Raw genomic sequence first — 18,384 nt, forward strand, 5'->3', positions numbered from 1 at the left:
ACTATGCACTAAAACTCCAATGTAGCAATCACACGTCACTCTGACGGTGGTATTCCTGTAAGCAATGATGTGGTCAAAAGAAAAAATGAGTACTCCTGAAATATGATGATCCGCTATTCCCCTTGCGACCCAAAAAAAAAACTGAAGGAAAGGAAAATGCGACGCTAGACAATTAGATATGCAATTCTAAAAGACAAGGGTTTCTTTAGGTTGGCAGCCGCCACCACAGCACCCGCCGGCCGATGTTGAGCCCTTGGACTGAGCATCCAGCTTGTTACAGAAGGTCATGTCTTCCTCGCTGATGGTGGCGGCTGTCGGGAGTGTTTGGCGAGTTGGCCAGATCTCGCGACCTGCTTCCTGCTCTTTCTTGTAGTGCTCCTTAACAAGCTCGCGCACAACCATCTGGAGGTTGAGGGATCCCTTCTCCGTGTGATCACTCAGGTTCTTCTGGGCGTTTGTGCAGAGGTCTTTGTCCTCGGACATGATCCGCTTGTAAGTTTGGCTAATCAACTCGAAATCCTTGTCGCTGGAGTTCTTGTTGCGGTAAACCTCAAACCGCATCGTGCATTTGGTGGCGGAGGTCGGCACAAATCTCTGCATGAAGAAGAAGTGGGGGCTATCCAAGGGTCAGTGTGGCTGATCGGTGACCAGAGAAGGTTGCAAGGACTTACAAAACAGTCATAGAAGCGTTAGGAAAGTAATAGGTGCTGGCAGTTCTCAAACCACGGGCAATCTGCTCCGGGGTGGAGTTAGCGTAGTCGATGCTGCTGTTATCCTTGCCATCGGCGTGGTAGCATTCATTATAGTTGTCGGCAAGGATCTTCCAGTTGTACTCGCCCTCCATCTCCCAGGTGTGGTCGAAGTTGTACTCATCCCAGTTGATGCCACTAAAATGGTCCTGCAAATCAACCTTGCTGAAATCATCTTCCCACTCAATCTCGGGCTGTTCCTTGGCGTCTAAGTTGGCCCATATGAATCCGTTGCTATCAACGTGGACATGAATCTGGAAAAGGCCATTCTTGCTCTTGTCAAATCCATCGAGATCCTGGTAGCCAGGAGCCTTGGCAAGTTTGCCATTGAGGCCATACGACCAGCCGTGGTACTTGCATGCGAAGATTCTGGCCTTGCCCTCCCCTTCAGTCACCACGGGGAAGGCACGGTGTCGGCAGACGTTGTGGAAAGCGTTGAAGTTGCCATCCTTGTCGCGGACTAGGATAAATGGGTACCCGGCAATGTCATAGACCAAGTAGTCACCGGTGCTCGGGAGGCGCATCTTGTGGGTGATTAACATCCATTTGCGGGAAAAGATCGCACGGCGCTCCAGCTCCCACATCTCGGGTGAGGTGTACCAGTTGGCAGGTAAGGCGGTGTTCGGCGGGGTAGCACCTGAGGAGGCGACCTCATCTTGGCCGAAGTAGTTTTTCCAGATAGAGGACATTTTTTTGACTGTTCTTCCGAGCTTGAAGTTGGGGGTTAGATAGATCGGCTTGATAAAGTAAGGACACGATGCTGTTGGTTACTCTGGAATGACCCTTCAATCGTCCAAACATGGTCTGCCTTTTATATCCAGCAACGCTTTTATTCCCTTTATCATCTGAACCAGCCTCCATTAAGGTTGCCCCGTGGGGATGGCCCAGACCAGTGGTTCGTACCGGTCACAGGATCGGGACGGAGTATACCAGCCGTGCGCCGGCCGACGGCTCTGAGGGCCGAGATAACTTTGCAGGTAGTGATTAAAAGGGAGCTACAAGATACTTGGCGCCCAGATCCAGACCTGGGGAACGCCACACGGCATGAACGTTCCTGATGCCGTGTTTATCATTCGGAGAGATCCTAATTGGGTCGATTCTGGCTTGGCACTAACGGCGAAGAGGTCCCTTTACCCGGAATGGTCAAACTTTCCAGTTATCTGATTTGCCCTAAGGCCCCTCGAGGGAGAAATGTTTACTTTGATGTAAATCGTAATGGTATTGTTTATGCTACATGCCGTTTTTGCTTCACTCTATTGACTTGCAGGACTTGGCCCCTGGGTTGGGTATGTCATAGATCTTAGTATAAGTCTTCTAATGCATTCTGCACAGCGTGTATATTAAAACACTACCCCGAATTCTGTACATCACTTGTTCTGCAGGTGTCGCTCATTTTATATACCAAAAGAAGATTGTTCGTCCCCTTGCCCCTTCCAGCCCCAGCGATGTCACACCTAGAGGACACCATCCATCACCTGCATCCTGGTGACCCCGGATCAATGCCCGAGAAAACCGAGAAAGCGCCATCCCAGCACTCAAACCTATCTTCCGAATTTGTCACAGATATCCATCGCGGCACTATTTTGGGAAATGATGTCCACGCTGGACTGCAACGTAGACTCGGCAATCGACAGATACAGCTTGTCGCCATAGGTGGTTCCATTGGAACTGCCATATTCGTGACCATCGGAGACGCACTCCGTAAATCAGGCCCTGGTGGTCTATTGCTAGCATTTTTGATCTACAATGTCATGCTCGCTATGGTCAACAACTCCATGGCGGAGATGTCGACATACATGCCCGTGAGCGGTGGGTTCATCTATCTAGCCGGCAAATGGGTCGACGATGCGCTAGGCTTCATGGTCGGGTGGAACTTCTTCCTCTATGAAGCCATCATGATCCCCTTCGAAATCACGGCAATTAATATGGTGCTGTCCTTCTGGCGTAACGATATCCCCCCTGCGGCTGTCTGTGTTGCTTGTATTGTAATATACGCGTGAGGTTCCCAAATGCATCCGAGCCATATCCATGCAATCATCTCTTAACAAAGCGGTCTGGTTTACCCGGCCCCTGCGACTACGTGCTAAGACTTGTGTATAGTTGTATCAATGCCCTGGCGGTCAAAGGGTATGGCGAAGCCGAATTCTGGCTATCCGGCGGGAAAGTCATCCTGATATTTATCCTCTTCGCCTTTACCTTTATCACGATGGTGGGAGGTAATCCACAACATGATGTCTTCGGATTCCGTCATTGGCGCCACCCTGGCCCGTTCGCAGAATATCTGCACACAGACAACCTCGGACGATTCGAAGGCTTCTTAGCCGCTCTCTGGGCGGCTTCCTACACCTGTGTTGGTCCGGAATACATCTCGATGGTAGCTGCCGAAGCAAAGTATCCTCGTATCTACGTCAAAAATGCGTTCAAGACCGCCTACTGGCGATTCGGGGTCTTCTTCGTAGGAAGTGCTCTTTGCTGCGGTATCCTAGTCGCCTATAATGACCCAACTCTGGTCGCAGTGTACTCGGGTGAGTCTGAGGGTGCAGGAACTGCTGCTGCATCGCCATACGTAATCGCAATGGATAACCTAGGCGTCGGTGTATTGCCACATATTGTCAGTGCCCTCCTAGTGACGACTATTTTCTCTGCTGGCAACACGTACACTTACTGCGCTACGAGGAGTCTATATGGTCTCAGTGTTGATGGTAAGGCTCCAAAGTTCCTGAGCAAGTGTACGAAGGGAGGGGTGCCGATCCGCTGCGTCGCTGTAGTAATGGCGTTCCCCTTTCTTTCCTTCTTAACATTATCCAGCAGTGCATCGCAGGTCCTGACCTGGCTCATGAATCTGTTGACGGCAGCCGCCATTATCGATTATATTGTGATGTGTGTCACATATATTTGCTTTTATCGAGCATGCAAAGCGCAGGGTTTCGACCGTTCCAAGCTTCCTTACAAGGGCTGGTTTCAGCCGTGGTGCGCCATCATCGGTCTTCTGTGGATGACGATGATTGTAACTTGTTACGGGTACACCAGCTTTACTCCCTGGGATGTGACGACCTTTTTCACTCACTATACGATGCTCCTATTTGGAATCATTACGTTCGCCGGGTGGAAATTGTTCAAACGCTCTAGACTATTGCGCCCAGACGAACTCGATCTTACTTTAGATGCTCCTGATATCACTGCATATGAAGAGGCCGCCAAAATCAGCAATCCCCCCATCGGGTTCTGGGCCGAACTCATTCAGCCTTTCAGGCCAGGAAGGAAAAAGACACAAGGGGAGCTAGACCATACCGCTTGAAGCGTTAGCTCATCTGCAGGTATATATAGGTGATGGTAACAAGAAGTATCGCATGACATGGGAAGGACTGTATTGATTGCTGTAGTGCCCAGCACTGATTTTGTACATAATATTGGCACTTCTGTGAATGTGCCTGTCAGGAAACGAGGTATACATTTGTTACCCTTGGCTTCTTAAATGTTGTGTATAGCAATGAATGAGAGGCATTAAAGTCCGATAGTAACTTTATCTAACTATTTAGTATGCGTGGCATGGAGTGTAGAATGACATTGGTTTATTGAATCGCACCTGGTTTATTACTGTCAACCTCCTTTGAGGATTGTTCCCTGTCACAAAGTACTTCTTACTGATGACGATTGTACCAGATATATGGTTAATCGTTAAAAACATTAGTATTTTCTTCACAACCTCCCCCCGAGTTCAATCCTTCTGCAGGCAGATCAGGTTTACATCCGGTCACATGAGCGGTTGAAAGCCCAGGGTACATCTTTGGGCACACGGAAAATACCAGTAACCACCTTAGGGGGTAAGCGGCGACTTCTCTACCCTGGAACTGGTGCTGGTTCGGCCCGTCGATGCCGTATGAGCGCTAATGACGGTTCATAGGTAGTGTATCCATGCCTCAAACTAAGTTGCTAGTTATCTTTCCAGGTTTATTTTTTGTTACTGGAACGGTAACTATCGTCTTAGATTGAAGTTCTTAACCCCAGTGATCTGCACACGGTCTATGTTATATGAAGTCCTCTTCGGCACTTCCTAGGCCAGCAGGCTTCCCATCGACGAGGGCAATTGGTATTTTCAATCAACGGCAACCTGGGGTAACATCTGCCACCCCTATTCCAAAAGACTAAAGAACTGCAAAGAGGGTGACAGTAACGTCGCACTACTACGGCCTTGCCCAAGGTAAGTCCATTATCTTATTACTTGCGATATAACTCACTATTGACACTGCCAGTATGAGATAGATATGTTTGACCCTACGAATATCAAATAGCCTGGATAGCCGCACACTACTGTTCGGCAATAGAAGAAAGGTTGCACTTTTAGAAAATATTCAGTTCACAGTTTCTAGCTTGATCTTCGGCACCCAGCCTCCAAGCTCGGAAAGAAACGTGTTTAAAGTCATCGTGTTCGATTGTTCTTTCGCATCCGAGACCAACAATTCCTACCATGGCTTCGACACTAGACAATATGTGATGTGTTGTCCAAATCTGTGATTCTTGATAACTCCCTTTAGGTAATATTGATTCTCACTCGAACTCCCGAAACTGCAAGAAAGATCTTGTGTAGGTTCCCTTGTTCATTAGGGACACCTTTACCATGATATGCTACAGTTCCATTACAGGCTCATCTGTCTTTTACCGAGCGGAAGTTCTTAAACTATGCAAAACGGCTTTTAAAAGTTCAGATATCGACTCTCAAGTCATCAGACTCAAAGTCGACTTCTCAGAGACAGGGGTACCAGCGCTGAACACGAAGCTCACAACGTCGCCATAATATTGCCGTTTTCTTCCTGAAGTTCCCCTTGAGATATCTGAGATAATCCGCCCAATCCGGAAGGGTTTTGTTGTCATACTTCGACCGCCACTTCGTGAACGGCCTTCTGTACCGATACCCGGCCCGGTCTGAGCCTTCTCCCCGCAGCATTCCGTGCACGGTCCGCGCTCGATCGACAGCATGCTGCAGCTTGATAAGAATGCATGATAAGCGGAAAACTGCAGACGTGGGCCCTCTAGAAGCCCGGAGGGCGGGGTTTAGTGGCTCACACTGCCAGCACAGACTGGAAGACAATTCCTAATCAGGGCATCCCTTCCCCGTGAGGGTCAGCTGATCCTCAGCCACATGTTTATTCTTTGCCCTTTTGAATATCCTCCTGACACTCTTTTGGCTTCAAGAGATCATTATAATCGATGCTTTTAATTTCTCATATTCCTTCCGTCAGTTATTACCACAATTGTCAAAAATAGAGGGACAAACCACAAGGAGAAGGACAACCCATCAATATCTTCACGTAAACGCGTTCCCCTTCGTATGATATCCCTTTCGTACTTTCAAACTTATTTTTGCAGCGCTTCTCGAGAATGTCTCAAACCCTATACAACACCTTATCAATCATCTAGTGAGCGATCATAGTTGGAAATGTGAACTTATCATATTCCAAATATATTTCTTCCTTGAACTAAGCCTTTTCCACTTTCGCATGAACATAGCGATTGGATTGAAACAATTTAAACTAGTTGGGTCCCAGATAATCAGCCTTTACGCTAAACAAATCAGCTAGCTCTATTTCACGAACGGTCGGAACGGGTATTGGCTTAATGCATTACTTTTACTTATCGAGCGTTCTATGAAACCTACTTTTATAGGAGTCATCCAAGGATGGGCTTACGTCGGCGTTGAAAATATTGCACTTTTACGTACAAGGCCTGTGTTGGTTCTTAAAAGGGCGTTTCCATTATGCCTGAATAACCCAAAGCCCATAATATCTCGCGTGGCGCGAGGCTCCTAGGATATCTTTGCAGAACGGAGGCTAATGATATATATAAAAGGAACCTATAAGGAAATGCTCTGTATATTCATGATGGGGCTTAATTATAACCATATACCATGACTGTTGGAACATCTCTAGGCGTAAGTACATTATGAGTAAGGATGTACAAGAAAATTACACTCTACAATGGTTCATCTTATCTTGTTACCCACGACCGTTGGACCATGCATAATTGATGCCTAAGGCAGCGAGCATGGCCTCACGTGGCCCGCCACTGACCATGCCGAAGAAGGAATGGCGCCGACCACCTCGATTATCATTTTGATCCGATATGATTATCATCCACTACTACCAAAGGGGTTTCCCAAGGAACTGAAGACTATGAGTGCCCCGAATGATAATTATACGGTACACAAAGTCTCCTTGAAACGTACACGGCAGGCCTGTGGACCTTGTCGGTATGTACAATGTCAATAGCCGAAAGGGCGCACAATCATCTCTATCTCTTCGTAGATCAATTGGAAACAAGCTTTGAGAGTGGCGTGAAATAGAAAGCTGACAGCTTGGTACCTTGCAGTCGGAAGAAGGCGCGCTGTCCAGGCGAGAAGCCGACATGCTCGCTGTGCCAAAGGCTCGGGCAGCGCTGCTCTTACGGGCCGCAGGCCGCCCCGAATCGTGCTGCTACTACTAGAGCTTCTCCTGCCAATGGACAGGAACGTGGTTCGGGAGAGCCTGGAGATGTAGGTACCGCCATGACCTGGTAACGTCTTTGCAATCTCTGTATGTTCCATTGGGTTGATAGTTTCTTGCGTGATCGCCCAGGCAAACTTGTTGAGCTCGCAACGATTCCAGCGCATAGAGGACAGATTAGACAAGATGGCAAGCATTCTCCAGTACGTGCGTCATGTGGTTTTTCACTTCGGGCTCCCTAAGTGAATCCTTTCTAATTTTCCCAGGGAGTGCTTATTGAAGAATAATCCATTGACTGGAGTGGCGAGCGGAAACTCGCTTTTCTCTCATGGCTATGGCCATCGCAGCATGGGTAATTCTCCGGTAGCATTCGGTTTCCAAAATGAGGAACGCCATTATTCTCTGGGGTACGTATCATATGTTTTCTCCATTCCTACGCCAAGCCGATGGACTGAAACTGATCAGATCCTCGCTCCCATCCGATTTTGTCAAATCCGAAGTAGACATTTATCTCGCCCATTTTCACGACCAGCCTTATTGCGTTTTCTCCAAGGACTGGCTTTTGAGCCGTGATCTGTCATTACCCCCAGAAATCGCATTCCCATTAGTGGCTCTTACTTCTCGGATCTCGCGCCGCTCGCCGGGACCCACTGGAGGCGATGTACCTCCCACAAAGTCCTATGCCAATAAGGCCTGGGATATCCTGTCACATCAGTACAAGAGCGGGAAACTGGGTCTCTCATTTCTCCAGGGAACATTTCTCATGGCTCAGGTGGACTTCGCCGACGGCCAATCCCATCGAGGGTATTCATCTGTTGCACTGGGTATCCGGACGATCCAGTCTGCCGGCCTACACAAAGATAAATATACGTCGTCCCTCACCGACTCGGAAGCGGAAGAAAGAAGACGCATTACCTGGGCTTTTTTCATGCTGGACCGCAGTTACAACGCATCTCGAGACTATTCACTGTGTCTGGCAGACAAACATTTCACCATTCTTTTCCCTGCACCGAATACGCCAGCCTCACTCTCTGGCGAGGAGTCCCTGGCTCGTGGAACATTACACGATGGACCCGGGAAGCAAGGAGAAAAGCTTGACCATGGCATTTTGGGCTGCCTTCTTCGACTTTATTCCCTTTGGGGCAAAACCACCGATTATGTCTTTGAGCCCTTCGATAAGGATGCGCTACCCCCCTGGCGATCAGGATCGGCGCTGGCCGGTCTGGAATCCGACTGGATGCAGTTCGAGACTCATTTCGCAGATACACATCGGTATCGCAGTGTCGACTTCCGACGACGCGCTCGCGAAGAACCGCATTGTCGCTCGTACCTGTGTACCTGGCTGTGTGTCCAGTTTTTGTTCCACTCCGTTCAATGTCTGCTGCACCATCCTTTCGTAAACATGGTTAAACTCCGCCACATCGACGGAAACATACCCGCAACCTTTCTGCAGAAGTCCTATGAAAGCTCCCTTATTCATTCGAGGTGGATTGCGCGGTTCATCCGAGAAATGGACGAGGTGGACATCCGACTATACGACCCGTTTATCGGTTACCTCTGTGCAATCGCCGCCACCATCCAGCTCGAGAATACGGCCAGCAAAAACCCACACATCGCGCAACTCGGCAATAGCGATTTCCGAACGTTGGTGGATTACATGACAGACCTGTCGACACATTGGGAAAATATGGGTGTCCTGGTATGTTACGCCCGACCTGATCTGTGATGTCTGCTAACGGTGCTGTTTGCAGGTCAACCGGGTCAATAAACTGGCTGCGAGACAGAAGAACTACAAGTCGCTATATTATAGCCAGGACACTTTCTCCGGGGAGTTAACCCGCATGCCCACTCCATCCACTATCCCAAGAATGTCGGAGGCGGACGAAGCCCTGATGTGGAATATTCTCGACTTCAGTTCGTCGTTTACCCCTGCTGAGATCGTACAACTCGGAGACTTGGTCCCGTCACCGTATCAACGGATGGACACTATCAGTCCGAATTTCCCTGGTCAGTCCCTCCTTGCGACTGGGCAGGGCGAGCCAGGAATGGACTCTCTCAGCGGGCGGGTTCTGGGGCCAGTAGGCGCCGATCCTATATCTGAGTGGCCTTTTTCCGAAAGGCCTGGTCACGACGGATTCGATGCAGCAATCCCTGACTTGCCTGACTGGATGATGTTTGGAGATTACGTCGCGGAGCAATTGTGAGGAAGTACATTATTGGATGGACACCTACCATACTCGCATAAGATACCATGATCTTTAAATGATTTATGATGAATCCAGGACGGTGGGAAAAGAAAAGGAAAGGAAAAGATTTCAGGGTGTATGTACATATTGATTTGGAAAACAAATAAAGGCGCACAGATCTAGCAGTCTATTGTCCTTGTAGCCTGCGATAGAACGCATTCTCAATCGACAACAACTCTCTTCACGTCAAACGTAACAAAATTTCATCTCACATTACAAACAACCGGTTGCGGTTCAGCGGGTATATATATGCTTCCAGGAATAAAAGTATCAGCGTCTCCTTTCACAGCTTGCTCTGCCTTGTCGAAGCAGCTATCAAAGCGCCGGCAAATCTCTCATGTTCCTGAGGAGTTAACTCTCTCCTCTCAGGGCCTCCGCGACTTCCGTCACCCTTGAATACATCGTCCTGGAAGCGCTCTTTGTACTCGGTGGGGAATTTCCATTTCTGCAACAGGTCTTGCGAGAGCTTCTTTTCGAAGCATCCAACGACATACTTGCCGATTACGGGCAGGAATTTGAAGGCACTGTGACCAGGGTTAGTCAGAATGTTGTGATATCAGACTTTGTTTCTAGATTCTGGATACTTACTGTCCGCTACCACCGGTGGCGATGAACATGTTCTTGTGTTGCGGGTGATAATCCAGGATGAAATCACCGCTCGGGGTGTCGTTGTACCAGCATAGCGCGACCCGCTCCCAGCCCTTGGGCTCCAGGTCTGGGAAGAGATCCTTCATCCCGAGGTTCAGACGTTCCACGGCCTCGTCGGGGATGAAGTTGGCGCGGGCGGAGGGCGGGGCAGCTGGAGGTGCAGAAATGCCGTTTTGCGAGTGGGTGTAGCCATAGCTGTGGACGGCGACCTTCAAGATATTGGTTCCGTCATGGGGAGGAAAGCAGAAGAACCCGGTGGAGAGGTTGAAGTAGACAGGCATATTCCTCAGCCGGATCATTTCCTCGGGGCTGAGGCGCATGTATCCGACGATCTGAGCGGCCGCGACCATGGAGTTCCACGATGGAACAAGACTGGCGGTCCAGGCACCGGTGGCGACGATGAACTTGTCACCAGTGATGCGGTTGCCACTGCTGGTGCGGACCGCTTCGATGGTGCCGTCCGCCCTCTTCTCGAAGTCAGTCACTTGGCCATCGGGGCCAGTGATGAATGACACACCCGCGGCGATACACCGAGCTGCCACACGAGCACATGCGAGACCTGCATCTGCCCATCCGCCCGAGTTGTTGAAGAAGGAGTAGAAGCCCGGATTGGCCAGCGGGCCCGTCAATTCGGGGAATTCCCGCTTGCAATCTTCCACCGTGGGGACTGAGTGCCAGGGCTCGCCCATCTTGGTCAGAATCTCTCTGGTTTTGCGACTGTATTCCTTGGCGGCGGGCTGCACAGGCTGTCCGGGGGTTTCCTCCTGAGTCACCCAGAGACATCCAGATTGATGGAAGGCTTCTTTGTAGGCAGGGGTCTTCCATAGGTCGAAAGCCTCCTTGCCCATGCGAGCGTATACCTCATCTCCGTAATCGAATCGAATGACACGGGAAATGTCGTTGCTGGAACCATCGGGAACAGGGGGCATGGCTCGGTCGAGGACGGTCACAGAGCGATAACCCTCCTCCTTCAATGTCAGGGCGGTTCCCAGGCCAAAGATACCCGCCCCGATAATGATAATGCGTTCGTTTTTAGCTGCCATTGCGTGTGTTGGTGTTATCAAATTGCTGTCTGATCACAAATCCGGATCAGAGTCTCTGGTTTGGATATCATGAGAGACTGTGGTTCAATCCCTTTTATAAGATGTGGCTTCCTCAGACTCAGCATCATGTTTCCGTCCATCACGGACCGTGGACGGAAGACGGTGAGGGGCAAGTCCCGACTCCGTCCATGGATCTAGGATCGGACCTTAACGTTAGCGACTTTGAGGAGCCACAGAAAGCCAAGAAATTGGCCACTAGTGAGCTTGAACTCTCTTTCTACTGAGACCCCGCGGTGGACAAACACGGACCGTATACGGACCGTGCCACTTGGACCGGGTCTTATCGCGCGTTGGCTAGAGAAAAGACCCGTCGAGAATTGATCCCCGGAGAAGTTGGCACTGTTATTGTCCATATCAGGCAAAATCTCCTTTGGATTCCCCTTTGAAAGGTCCAGGCTTTAGTATGGATGATTAAAGATGGGTCCCTCACTCAAGAATTCCTAGACTGCACAGGAACAATGATCTTCCGGGGATAAGCAATCTACATCAGTGCTTACAGTACAATCTTATAAAACCAATTAATTCAAGATAAAGGTACAGTGGTAATAGCTATTACTGTACACAGAAAGGCAAGGTTATTGTAGTATCAAACTATACAAGAACACGGCGAAGAACGAGAGCAGTGTTGCCACCAGCTTCTATGCTGCGACGAACTACCTTGCTCGCCAATTGAAGCCTCCGTCCATGAAAGGAAAGGAAGAAGGGATATGGCACAAAACAGGACACACAGACACGTCAGTCATGTAAATGACCAGTCAATACCCAGATTATGCAACACGGCCATGGCAAATAAGGGAAATCCGGCTCCGAACGATCAACGCATAAAGTTGTTGCCCGCCAGCACCGAAGCGAACCGGATGTATAGGATACCGTATATGAGGGCCATGTAAAGATTCACCAGGAAGACAATTGACTCAATATTTGGATTAGATCAGCAATGATTTCTACAGGGGTATCCTCGCCATCTCTTCTTTCGTCCAGTAACGCCTCATGTTCTCCGCACCGAGAGTCTTGACCTCTTGGTCCAGGTGCGTCCAGAGAACCTCCCTCCACCCATCCATCTTCTTCCGCAATACATCAAGTCGTAACTCTTCCCCCCCGTGAAGACATCCCTCTAAATAGCGCTGAAACCCCTCTAGCCCAGCATGAATCTCCCGATGCTGCTGCAAGAGTTCAGCGGCTTGATGGCCACGTCCCGTGCGGAACTCAGGCATCCTTTTCGCCAAATAGGGGAAGACACGGGTTTCCTCGATGCTGTGATGGATGTCGAGATGTTCGGCGAAGGCTAGCCCTTCGGCGATGAACTGTCCCATTGACATGTATGCTGGCCGTCGGCCACTCGTCGCGGCGTCCCAGAGCAGGTTCCACGAGCGACGAAGAATTCCATGCTGGACGACAACGTCAATGATCGTATCCTTAAAGCTCTACTTGGAAATAAGATGCACCTACGAAGTAGTCCATCCTTTCCGCTCCACGATTATACACCTTGAAATCCTGAGCGGACAGTGGTTGGAGCGTCTGGTCTTCATTCATGGCGGAAGGTACTGCCCGGAAATGAGGAGCCTGGATTGGGGTATCAATTTAGCGTAGCATGGCTGCTATGGTAAATAGTTAAAAAAAATAAAAATAAAAATAAATAAATAAAAAAAAAGGAAAAAAGAAAAAAGAAAACTATACCTGGTGGAAGAACCACCCGTTGACAATGTCCGTGTGTACTCACTTTTCATAATTATTAATGGATAGTTGAGCATTTACTTAGTTACTTAGTCACCATTTGTCAGCTTACAAGAAATAGTTCATTCAATTAATTCTAGTCTGGGTCGGCCAGCGAATTGCCCGGTCCCAGAAATCCACGTTTTTTTTGTTACCGTCAGATTGTATCGTGGTGAGGCATTACCATTGCCCGCAGTACATACATTGGCTCTTTCAATCTTATATGGACAGGTCACCTGGGTGGGCAATGGTGTGAACATCGCTATATAATGGACTATGCATTCTAGACTATCATCCCGGACAGTGGGGTTGAGTAGTATTGTTGTGAAATGCACAGGGGAGGGAAAGTAGGGTGATGCTATACTGACTATGCATATGTAGCCTATTGTTCAGGGGCACTCAGTTTAACCCAAGATGCTCAATTCAATTGGCGATTGCCTATATATACTTTTGAAGATGCCTCCATACACTTAAAGAGGCATATTATGAATTATGCTGTGCAGCTGAGTCATCTATCCTAAGGAACATAATTCCCGCATGAACTGACAAGCATCAACTTAATCCACATGCGTCTCTACTTAATTTGCATTCAAACACGGCAATGTCCTCTCGGCCCAGCTTGCGAACCAGGACCGGCTGCCTCCAATGTAGGTCATGATCCCCAAGTACTGAAGTTAGGAAAAAAGAACAAAGAGCCCCTCTTATTTATCAAGCCACCGCCAGGTCGGAGGCGTCGCAAGAAATGCGACGAGACGCGGCCGCGTTGCACCGGATGTACTCGCAACGTGCTGGACTGCGAGTGGCCAACTCAGGATAACCAGGCCCCAGATGGCCGCTCTCGGCGATGGGCTCGTACTCAGGTCAGAGTGCCTGCATTAGCATCCTCAGGGCTGTCTTTGGTACCACTCTCGCCACCGATGGTGATGCCAGCGCCGTTTGACTCATACGAAAACGCGTACCTATACCGATACTTTGCGTCCACGATCTTACCTCGTCTGTTTCGGCAGAGCTCACTGGACCAAACACACATGCTGCGCCTGGCGCCACACTTCTCTCCGCTATTCGGGGCAATGGTCGCCGTGGCTGGGATGCAGCTACCGGGTACAGCGCGGTGGCCTATCCATTTTGCCTTGCGGGGCTATCTACATACCATTCACTCTATCCAAACGTCCCTAACGGATATCACCAAAGCCGGCTGTGATGATTGCGTCCTAGCAACTGTGATCCTGCTCTCAGTCTTCGAGGCATGTTGTCGTGTTCGTCGCTACCGGTGGCCTAAACTAACTGACACACTGTAGTCCTGCCGATCAGACGCGATATCCTCTATCGCCCCTCATGTCACGGCTGCAGGACTCCTGCTTACCCAACGCAGGCCCAGGGATTTCCGCACCAAGGCTGCAGCCACGTTTGATCGCATCTGCGTCGAGTCGTTTCTGTACCATGCGTCTCTCATGATGCTCTTTGATCCCTCGCTTGACGCGCTTACGGGGGTTCGAAACGAGCTCGGGCTCCCGCTGTATTTTGATAGGCTCACCAACCCGGCAAACCAACCAAGGGAAGCCATTCTGCAGACGTCCTACAAATTCTTCTTGCTCATTGCCGATGTCACCAAGCTATCTCGGCTCTCTAGGCCGCTCAACAGCCGCGAGGTCACAAAGTGGTGGGGCCTAGACGCTGAACTATCGCGCTGGATCGGTCTCATTAGCTCTGCCGACATATCCCTTGGGCTATGTTACCTCGCAATCCAAATCCTGCTCCAGAAAGTGAACCCGGACATCACACATCTGGAGCGAACCCAGCGAGTGCGCTCCTTTGTAGAGGAGGCTGTGTGGCGAGTTCCCCTCTTGAACATCGAGTCTCACCCGCCGGAGTATCTGTTATGGCCGGTGGCCATTCTCGGCGCCGTTACCGTAAGGTTGGAGGAGAGAAAGGTTCTGCAAGATTTCATTGCCTCCGTTGTTGCCAGGAAGCTGGGGGGGCAGGGGGCTTGGGTGCAAAAGAGGTTGGATCGGATTTGGAGGACCGTCAGTCCTGAATCTATGACTTCGGAACCGAATCTTGTCGGACTGCAGGCTCTGCTCGATGGGGTGTGACTCCTGATTCCCAATAGGCGATAGTGATAACGTAACTAGTAAATGAGCTGCCATCTTCGGTTTTCCATATTAAACAGCATATTTTTAAGCAATACTATCTCAACCATTACTGGATATATCAATTTATAACCAAGATATGATACTAATATTAGTATTCTTTTCTGTATAAATTAAATTCAAGTAAAAACGAGTCCTAGACTATATAAATTCTAACTACATACTATAAATATGCTATATTTGATCTTATCTTAGTAATAAGAGGGTAAAAAGGATTCAACTATATACATACCATTATTCTACTATAGAATAAGTGATATATTAATTTTTTTAAGTAGAGGTAAACTGAATTGGTTGAGATATTGTGATTCAAAAATAAGCTGTTTAGTGTTTACTATGGAAAACAGAAGATGGCGGCTCGTTTACCGATCACGTTATGTAGATGATGTTTATACTACTAATCAAAGGGCTGTACATGGGTCCTATATCTCAAGAGCCAATCACGAACACACAAATGCGTGAGATTCATAAATTTCTAGCTCGGTAGGGATCCATATAAGTCTCCACTTGAAGGAAATCCACCAATCATCGGTATTTACGCGCTCCCCACCATGAGATATCAGATTAATCAACATCCCCGTGGTATACCAAACGGTCAACATTGCCGGATATCCCAGCAGCTGTCTGGAGGTGCTGCCCTGTTTGCGCCTATAAATATGGGCAGGTTACCCTTCTCCTCTCCGTCATATCCAATCTATCCATCCCTCAAGCCTCGTCCTTAATATGTCCGCGACATTCTCCTCCCTCGTCGAAGAGCGCTACCGCGACTCGCAATCGTCCGCCTTCTCCCCCCCAATTAACCCATCTCATCCTCTCCCCGGGGCCCTGGAAACGATTCTCTCCCACAAGTCTTGCCGGGCCTTCCTCCGCGACAAGCCTCTTCCTAAGGGAACCCTGGAAACGCTCCTCACAGCCGCCCAAAGCAGCTCGACCTCATCCCTCTTCCAAACATGGGATGTCATCGCCATCCAAGACCCCGAGCATAAAGCCCAGGTTGCGGTGCTCGCAGGCGACCAGGAGTTTATCCGCCAGGCCCCCTTGTTCCTTGCATTCTGTCCGAATTTGCGCCGTCTCAACAATATTGCCAAGCAGCATGATCAGCAGCCGGCTAGGGCGCTGGAGAACATGGATATGTTTATCATGAGTGCCCTTGACGCGGCGATCGCGGGGCAGACTGTTGCGATTGCTGCTGAGTCGCTGGGTTTGGGGATCTGCTACGTTGGTGCGCTTCGAAACAACGCAGAGCAGATCTGTGAACTGCTGAATCTGCCACCCTTGACTTTGGGTGTGTTTGGAATGGCCATTGGGTATCCGGATACGGAGAACTGGCTCTTCGGCAATCAGATCAAACCGCGCTTGCCGATGCGGGAGATTGTTCATATGGAGCGGTGGAGTGAGGAGGGACAGAAAGAGAATATTGCGTCTTATGATCAGTCGTTGGGAGCGTTTTATGTGGATGAGTCGAAGTTTGGACGGAAGTACTGGGGGGAGTTCGTGGCGGGCAAGGTTGCATCGTATGAGCAGGATGGGAGGGAGAAAATTCGGGGGGTTATCGAGAGGCAGGGGTTTAAGCTTGAATAGATGGTCTGCCTAGAATTGATATTGTTAGATTAGAGAATAAAGGGTACGCTGCGTGGGTCCTGTTGCCGTACCTTAGCCCTAGTTTAATAACACGCCTGAAAAGAGGGTGCGATAGACTAGACTACGGTGTAGGACTTGTCGCTTGGATCTAGTCATAAAAGGAAATAGAGACAGCCATTCTCACTTCACACCTTGGCGGAGTACAGGGCATAGAAACTGATGGAATACTTCAATCACAATGAATACTATCTGTATATCTATGTCCAAGGCAACCTAGTACTGTGTCTCTGCAATAGCCAGCAAATGATCCGCGTTGCCTAACAGCGCTTCATCGTCAACAAACTGCATCACGACATCCACCCAACGCTCGTACACGTCCGGCAACAGATCGCACAGCTTCCCGGCCAATCCTCCCCCGAGAAACCCCTCGCAAGCTACAATCCGGGATAAAGCAAGCCCGACACCATCCTGAGTCCTCAATAGCCCATCAACCTTGTGAAACAATCCCCTTACATCCTCCACATTGGTATGATACGAAGCCATGAAAGGATTCCGTGTGTACCTCCCTGAAGCAAGATACGCGCGATAAAAACCATCGAACTCCTTCCCAAGCCGAGCCGGATCCCGTTGGGCGATATCCCTTAAGTGTGCATATTGGGTGACGAATGCGACCGCGAGAATTCCGTTGCCACGAAGCATAGAAGCACAAGCACGGAGAACGTGCGTACGTTCAGAGTCCTCGAGAAGGTGATACATTGGGCCCTGACAGAGAATGAAATCATAGGTGGAGGTCGTGAAGACGCTCCTTGGATGTTCTTCCTTGGGATACACCTGAATGGCTCGTGCATCGGCTTCGACGATGGCGTCGAGAGTCACACCAGATTCTGCGGCGAAGGACTTAGCTAGCTCAAGCTCCGATCTGGAGATATCGGCGAGCGTGACTGAGTGGCCTTTTCGTGCCAGTTCGACGGCTGGATAGCATTATTTTGTCAGTATGAGCTTTCTTTCGGTAGCTTCCCCACCCACCACACACATATTGGACAGAAGCAATGTATGCTTCCAAACGATTCATAACGAGCAATAGCATGCTTACCATATCGGCCTGTTCCCCCGCCTAGATCCAAAATTCTCAATGGTCGGTCATGTCGCTGTCGTAGCTGCTCTAGACACTGATTGATTACCCTCAGCGAAACGGAGAATTCGAGGCGACAGGCATTTAGTCGATTGTGCTCTAGAACCGCGTTTTGATTGTACCACTCGGCAACTACTTGCGTATCGGTCATTGTATAGTGTATTTTGATCTTTATGGCACTTGGATGAGGACCCTAGGGTAAGGATTTGGGTTTATTGAATGGAGATGTTGGAATAGGCACCCTCTGTCGGCCACCTCTTCTAAGGTGAGCGAGCTCTGCATGCCCCGAACATGATTTATATCTCTTTCACCACCATTAGATGGCATTTGAGGTCAGCTGTCATCTAACGGGGCGCTTCTCGTATTCGTTGCCGGTATCTCCGCCGTGTTAAATGCCTCATAATGTTCGTAACATGCGTGCCTTGCTGGCCCACTTTACATGAGAAGCTGCCTGGGTGTATCCCTCGGATGTTATAGTCGATGCTTGACAAAGTAATCCAGGAGTCAACGAGATCTGGAGGTATTCGCCATGGAGGAAGCCGTAGGTCCATACGTGTTGCCGCTGACAACCATTTACCAGCCA

General features: G+C 49.4%; 8 protein-coding genes across 8 annotated transcripts; 4 read left to right on the forward strand and 4 right to left on the reverse strand.

Annotated features, from left to right (window-relative positions):
- Window positions 1-186: 186 nt before the first annotated feature.
- Window positions 187-1,470, reverse strand: BDV38DRAFT_290475 (aromatic ring-hydroxylating oxygenase subunit alpha; the record flags this gene model as incomplete). Its single annotated transcript, XM_032061487.1, has 2 exons — window positions 672-1,470; window positions 187-616 (listed from the first exon to the last, which is right to left on the reverse strand). Exons 1-2 carry the CDS (start codon window positions 1,436-1,438, stop codon window positions 187-189), a joined length of 1,197 nt encoding a protein of 398 aa, XP_031916261.1. The 5' UTR covers window positions 1,439-1,470.
- A 724-nt stretch (window positions 1,471-2,194) lies between these two features.
- On the forward strand, window positions 2,195-4,047 carry BDV38DRAFT_269213 (amino acid permease-domain-containing protein; the record flags this gene model as incomplete). The annotated part of the gene is made up of 3 exons (XM_032056922.1): window positions 2,195-2,745; window positions 2,850-3,315; window positions 3,571-4,047. 3 exons carry the CDS (start codon window positions 2,195-2,197, stop codon window positions 4,045-4,047), a joined length of 1,494 nt encoding a protein of 497 aa, XP_031916262.1.
- A 2,785-nt stretch (window positions 4,048-6,832) lies between these two features.
- BDV38DRAFT_280193 (Zn(II)2Cys6 transcription factor) lies at window positions 6,833-9,432 on the forward strand (the record flags this gene model as incomplete). Its single annotated transcript, XM_032059240.1, has 6 exons — window positions 6,833-6,996; window positions 7,116-7,278; window positions 7,361-7,431; window positions 7,495-7,635; window positions 7,694-8,927; window positions 8,980-9,432. 6 exons carry the CDS (start codon window positions 6,833-6,835, stop codon window positions 9,430-9,432), a joined length of 2,226 nt encoding a protein of 741 aa, XP_031916263.1.
- A 162-nt stretch (window positions 9,433-9,594) lies between these two features.
- Window positions 9,595-11,392, reverse strand: BDV38DRAFT_27551 (NAD(P)/FAD-dependent oxidoreductase). Its single transcript, XM_032058043.1, has 2 exons — window positions 10,063-11,392; window positions 9,595-9,998 (listed from the first exon to the last, which is right to left on the reverse strand). The coding sequence occupies exons 1-2, from the start codon at window positions 11,163-11,165 to the stop codon at window positions 9,758-9,760; spliced, it is 1,344 nt and encodes a 447-aa protein (XP_031916264.1). The 5' UTR covers window positions 11,166-11,392; the 3' UTR covers window positions 9,595-9,757.
- A 777-nt stretch (window positions 11,393-12,169) lies between these two features.
- Window positions 12,170-12,758, reverse strand: BDV38DRAFT_280195 (hemerythrin domain-containing protein; the record flags this gene model as incomplete). Its single annotated transcript, XM_032059241.1, has 2 exons — window positions 12,170-12,613; window positions 12,675-12,758. The coding sequence occupies 2 exons, from the start codon at window positions 12,756-12,758 to the stop codon at window positions 12,170-12,172; spliced, it is 528 nt and encodes a 175-aa protein (XP_031916265.1).
- Window positions 12,759-13,520: 762 nt separating this feature from the next.
- On the forward strand, window positions 13,521-15,121 carry BDV38DRAFT_240188 (Zn(II)2Cys6 transcription factor). The gene is made up of 3 exons (XM_032053869.1): window positions 13,521-13,585; window positions 13,662-14,182; window positions 14,237-15,121. Exons 1-3 carry the CDS (start codon window positions 13,540-13,542, stop codon window positions 15,029-15,031), a joined length of 1,362 nt encoding a protein of 453 aa, XP_031916266.1. The 5' UTR covers window positions 13,521-13,539; the 3' UTR covers window positions 15,032-15,121.
- Window positions 15,122-15,811: 690 nt separating this feature from the next.
- On the forward strand, window positions 15,812-16,669 carry BDV38DRAFT_280197 (NADPH-dependent oxidoreductase; the record flags this gene model as incomplete). The annotated part of the gene is made up of 1 exon (XM_032059242.1): window positions 15,812-16,669. The coding sequence occupies one exon, from the start codon at window positions 15,812-15,814 to the stop codon at window positions 16,667-16,669; it is 858 nt and encodes a 285-aa protein (XP_031916267.1).
- A 206-nt stretch (window positions 16,670-16,875) lies between these two features.
- On the reverse strand, window positions 16,876-18,181 carry BDV38DRAFT_240192 (class I SAM-dependent methyltransferase). Its single transcript, XM_032053870.1, has 2 exons — window positions 17,763-18,181; window positions 16,876-17,640 (listed from the first exon to the last, which is right to left on the reverse strand). Exons 1-2 carry the CDS (start codon window positions 17,950-17,952, stop codon window positions 16,943-16,945), a joined length of 888 nt encoding a protein of 295 aa, XP_031916268.1. The 5' UTR covers window positions 17,953-18,181; the 3' UTR covers window positions 16,876-16,942.
- Between the last annotated feature and the right edge of the window lie 203 nt (window positions 18,182-18,384).

This window comes from Aspergillus pseudotamarii (genome assembly GCF_009193445.1).
Source record: "Aspergillus pseudotamarii strain CBS 117625 unplaced genomic scaffold BDV38scaffold_12, whole genome shotgun sequence".
NCBI lineage: Eukaryota > Fungi > Ascomycota > Eurotiomycetes > Eurotiales > Aspergillaceae > Aspergillus > Aspergillus pseudotamarii.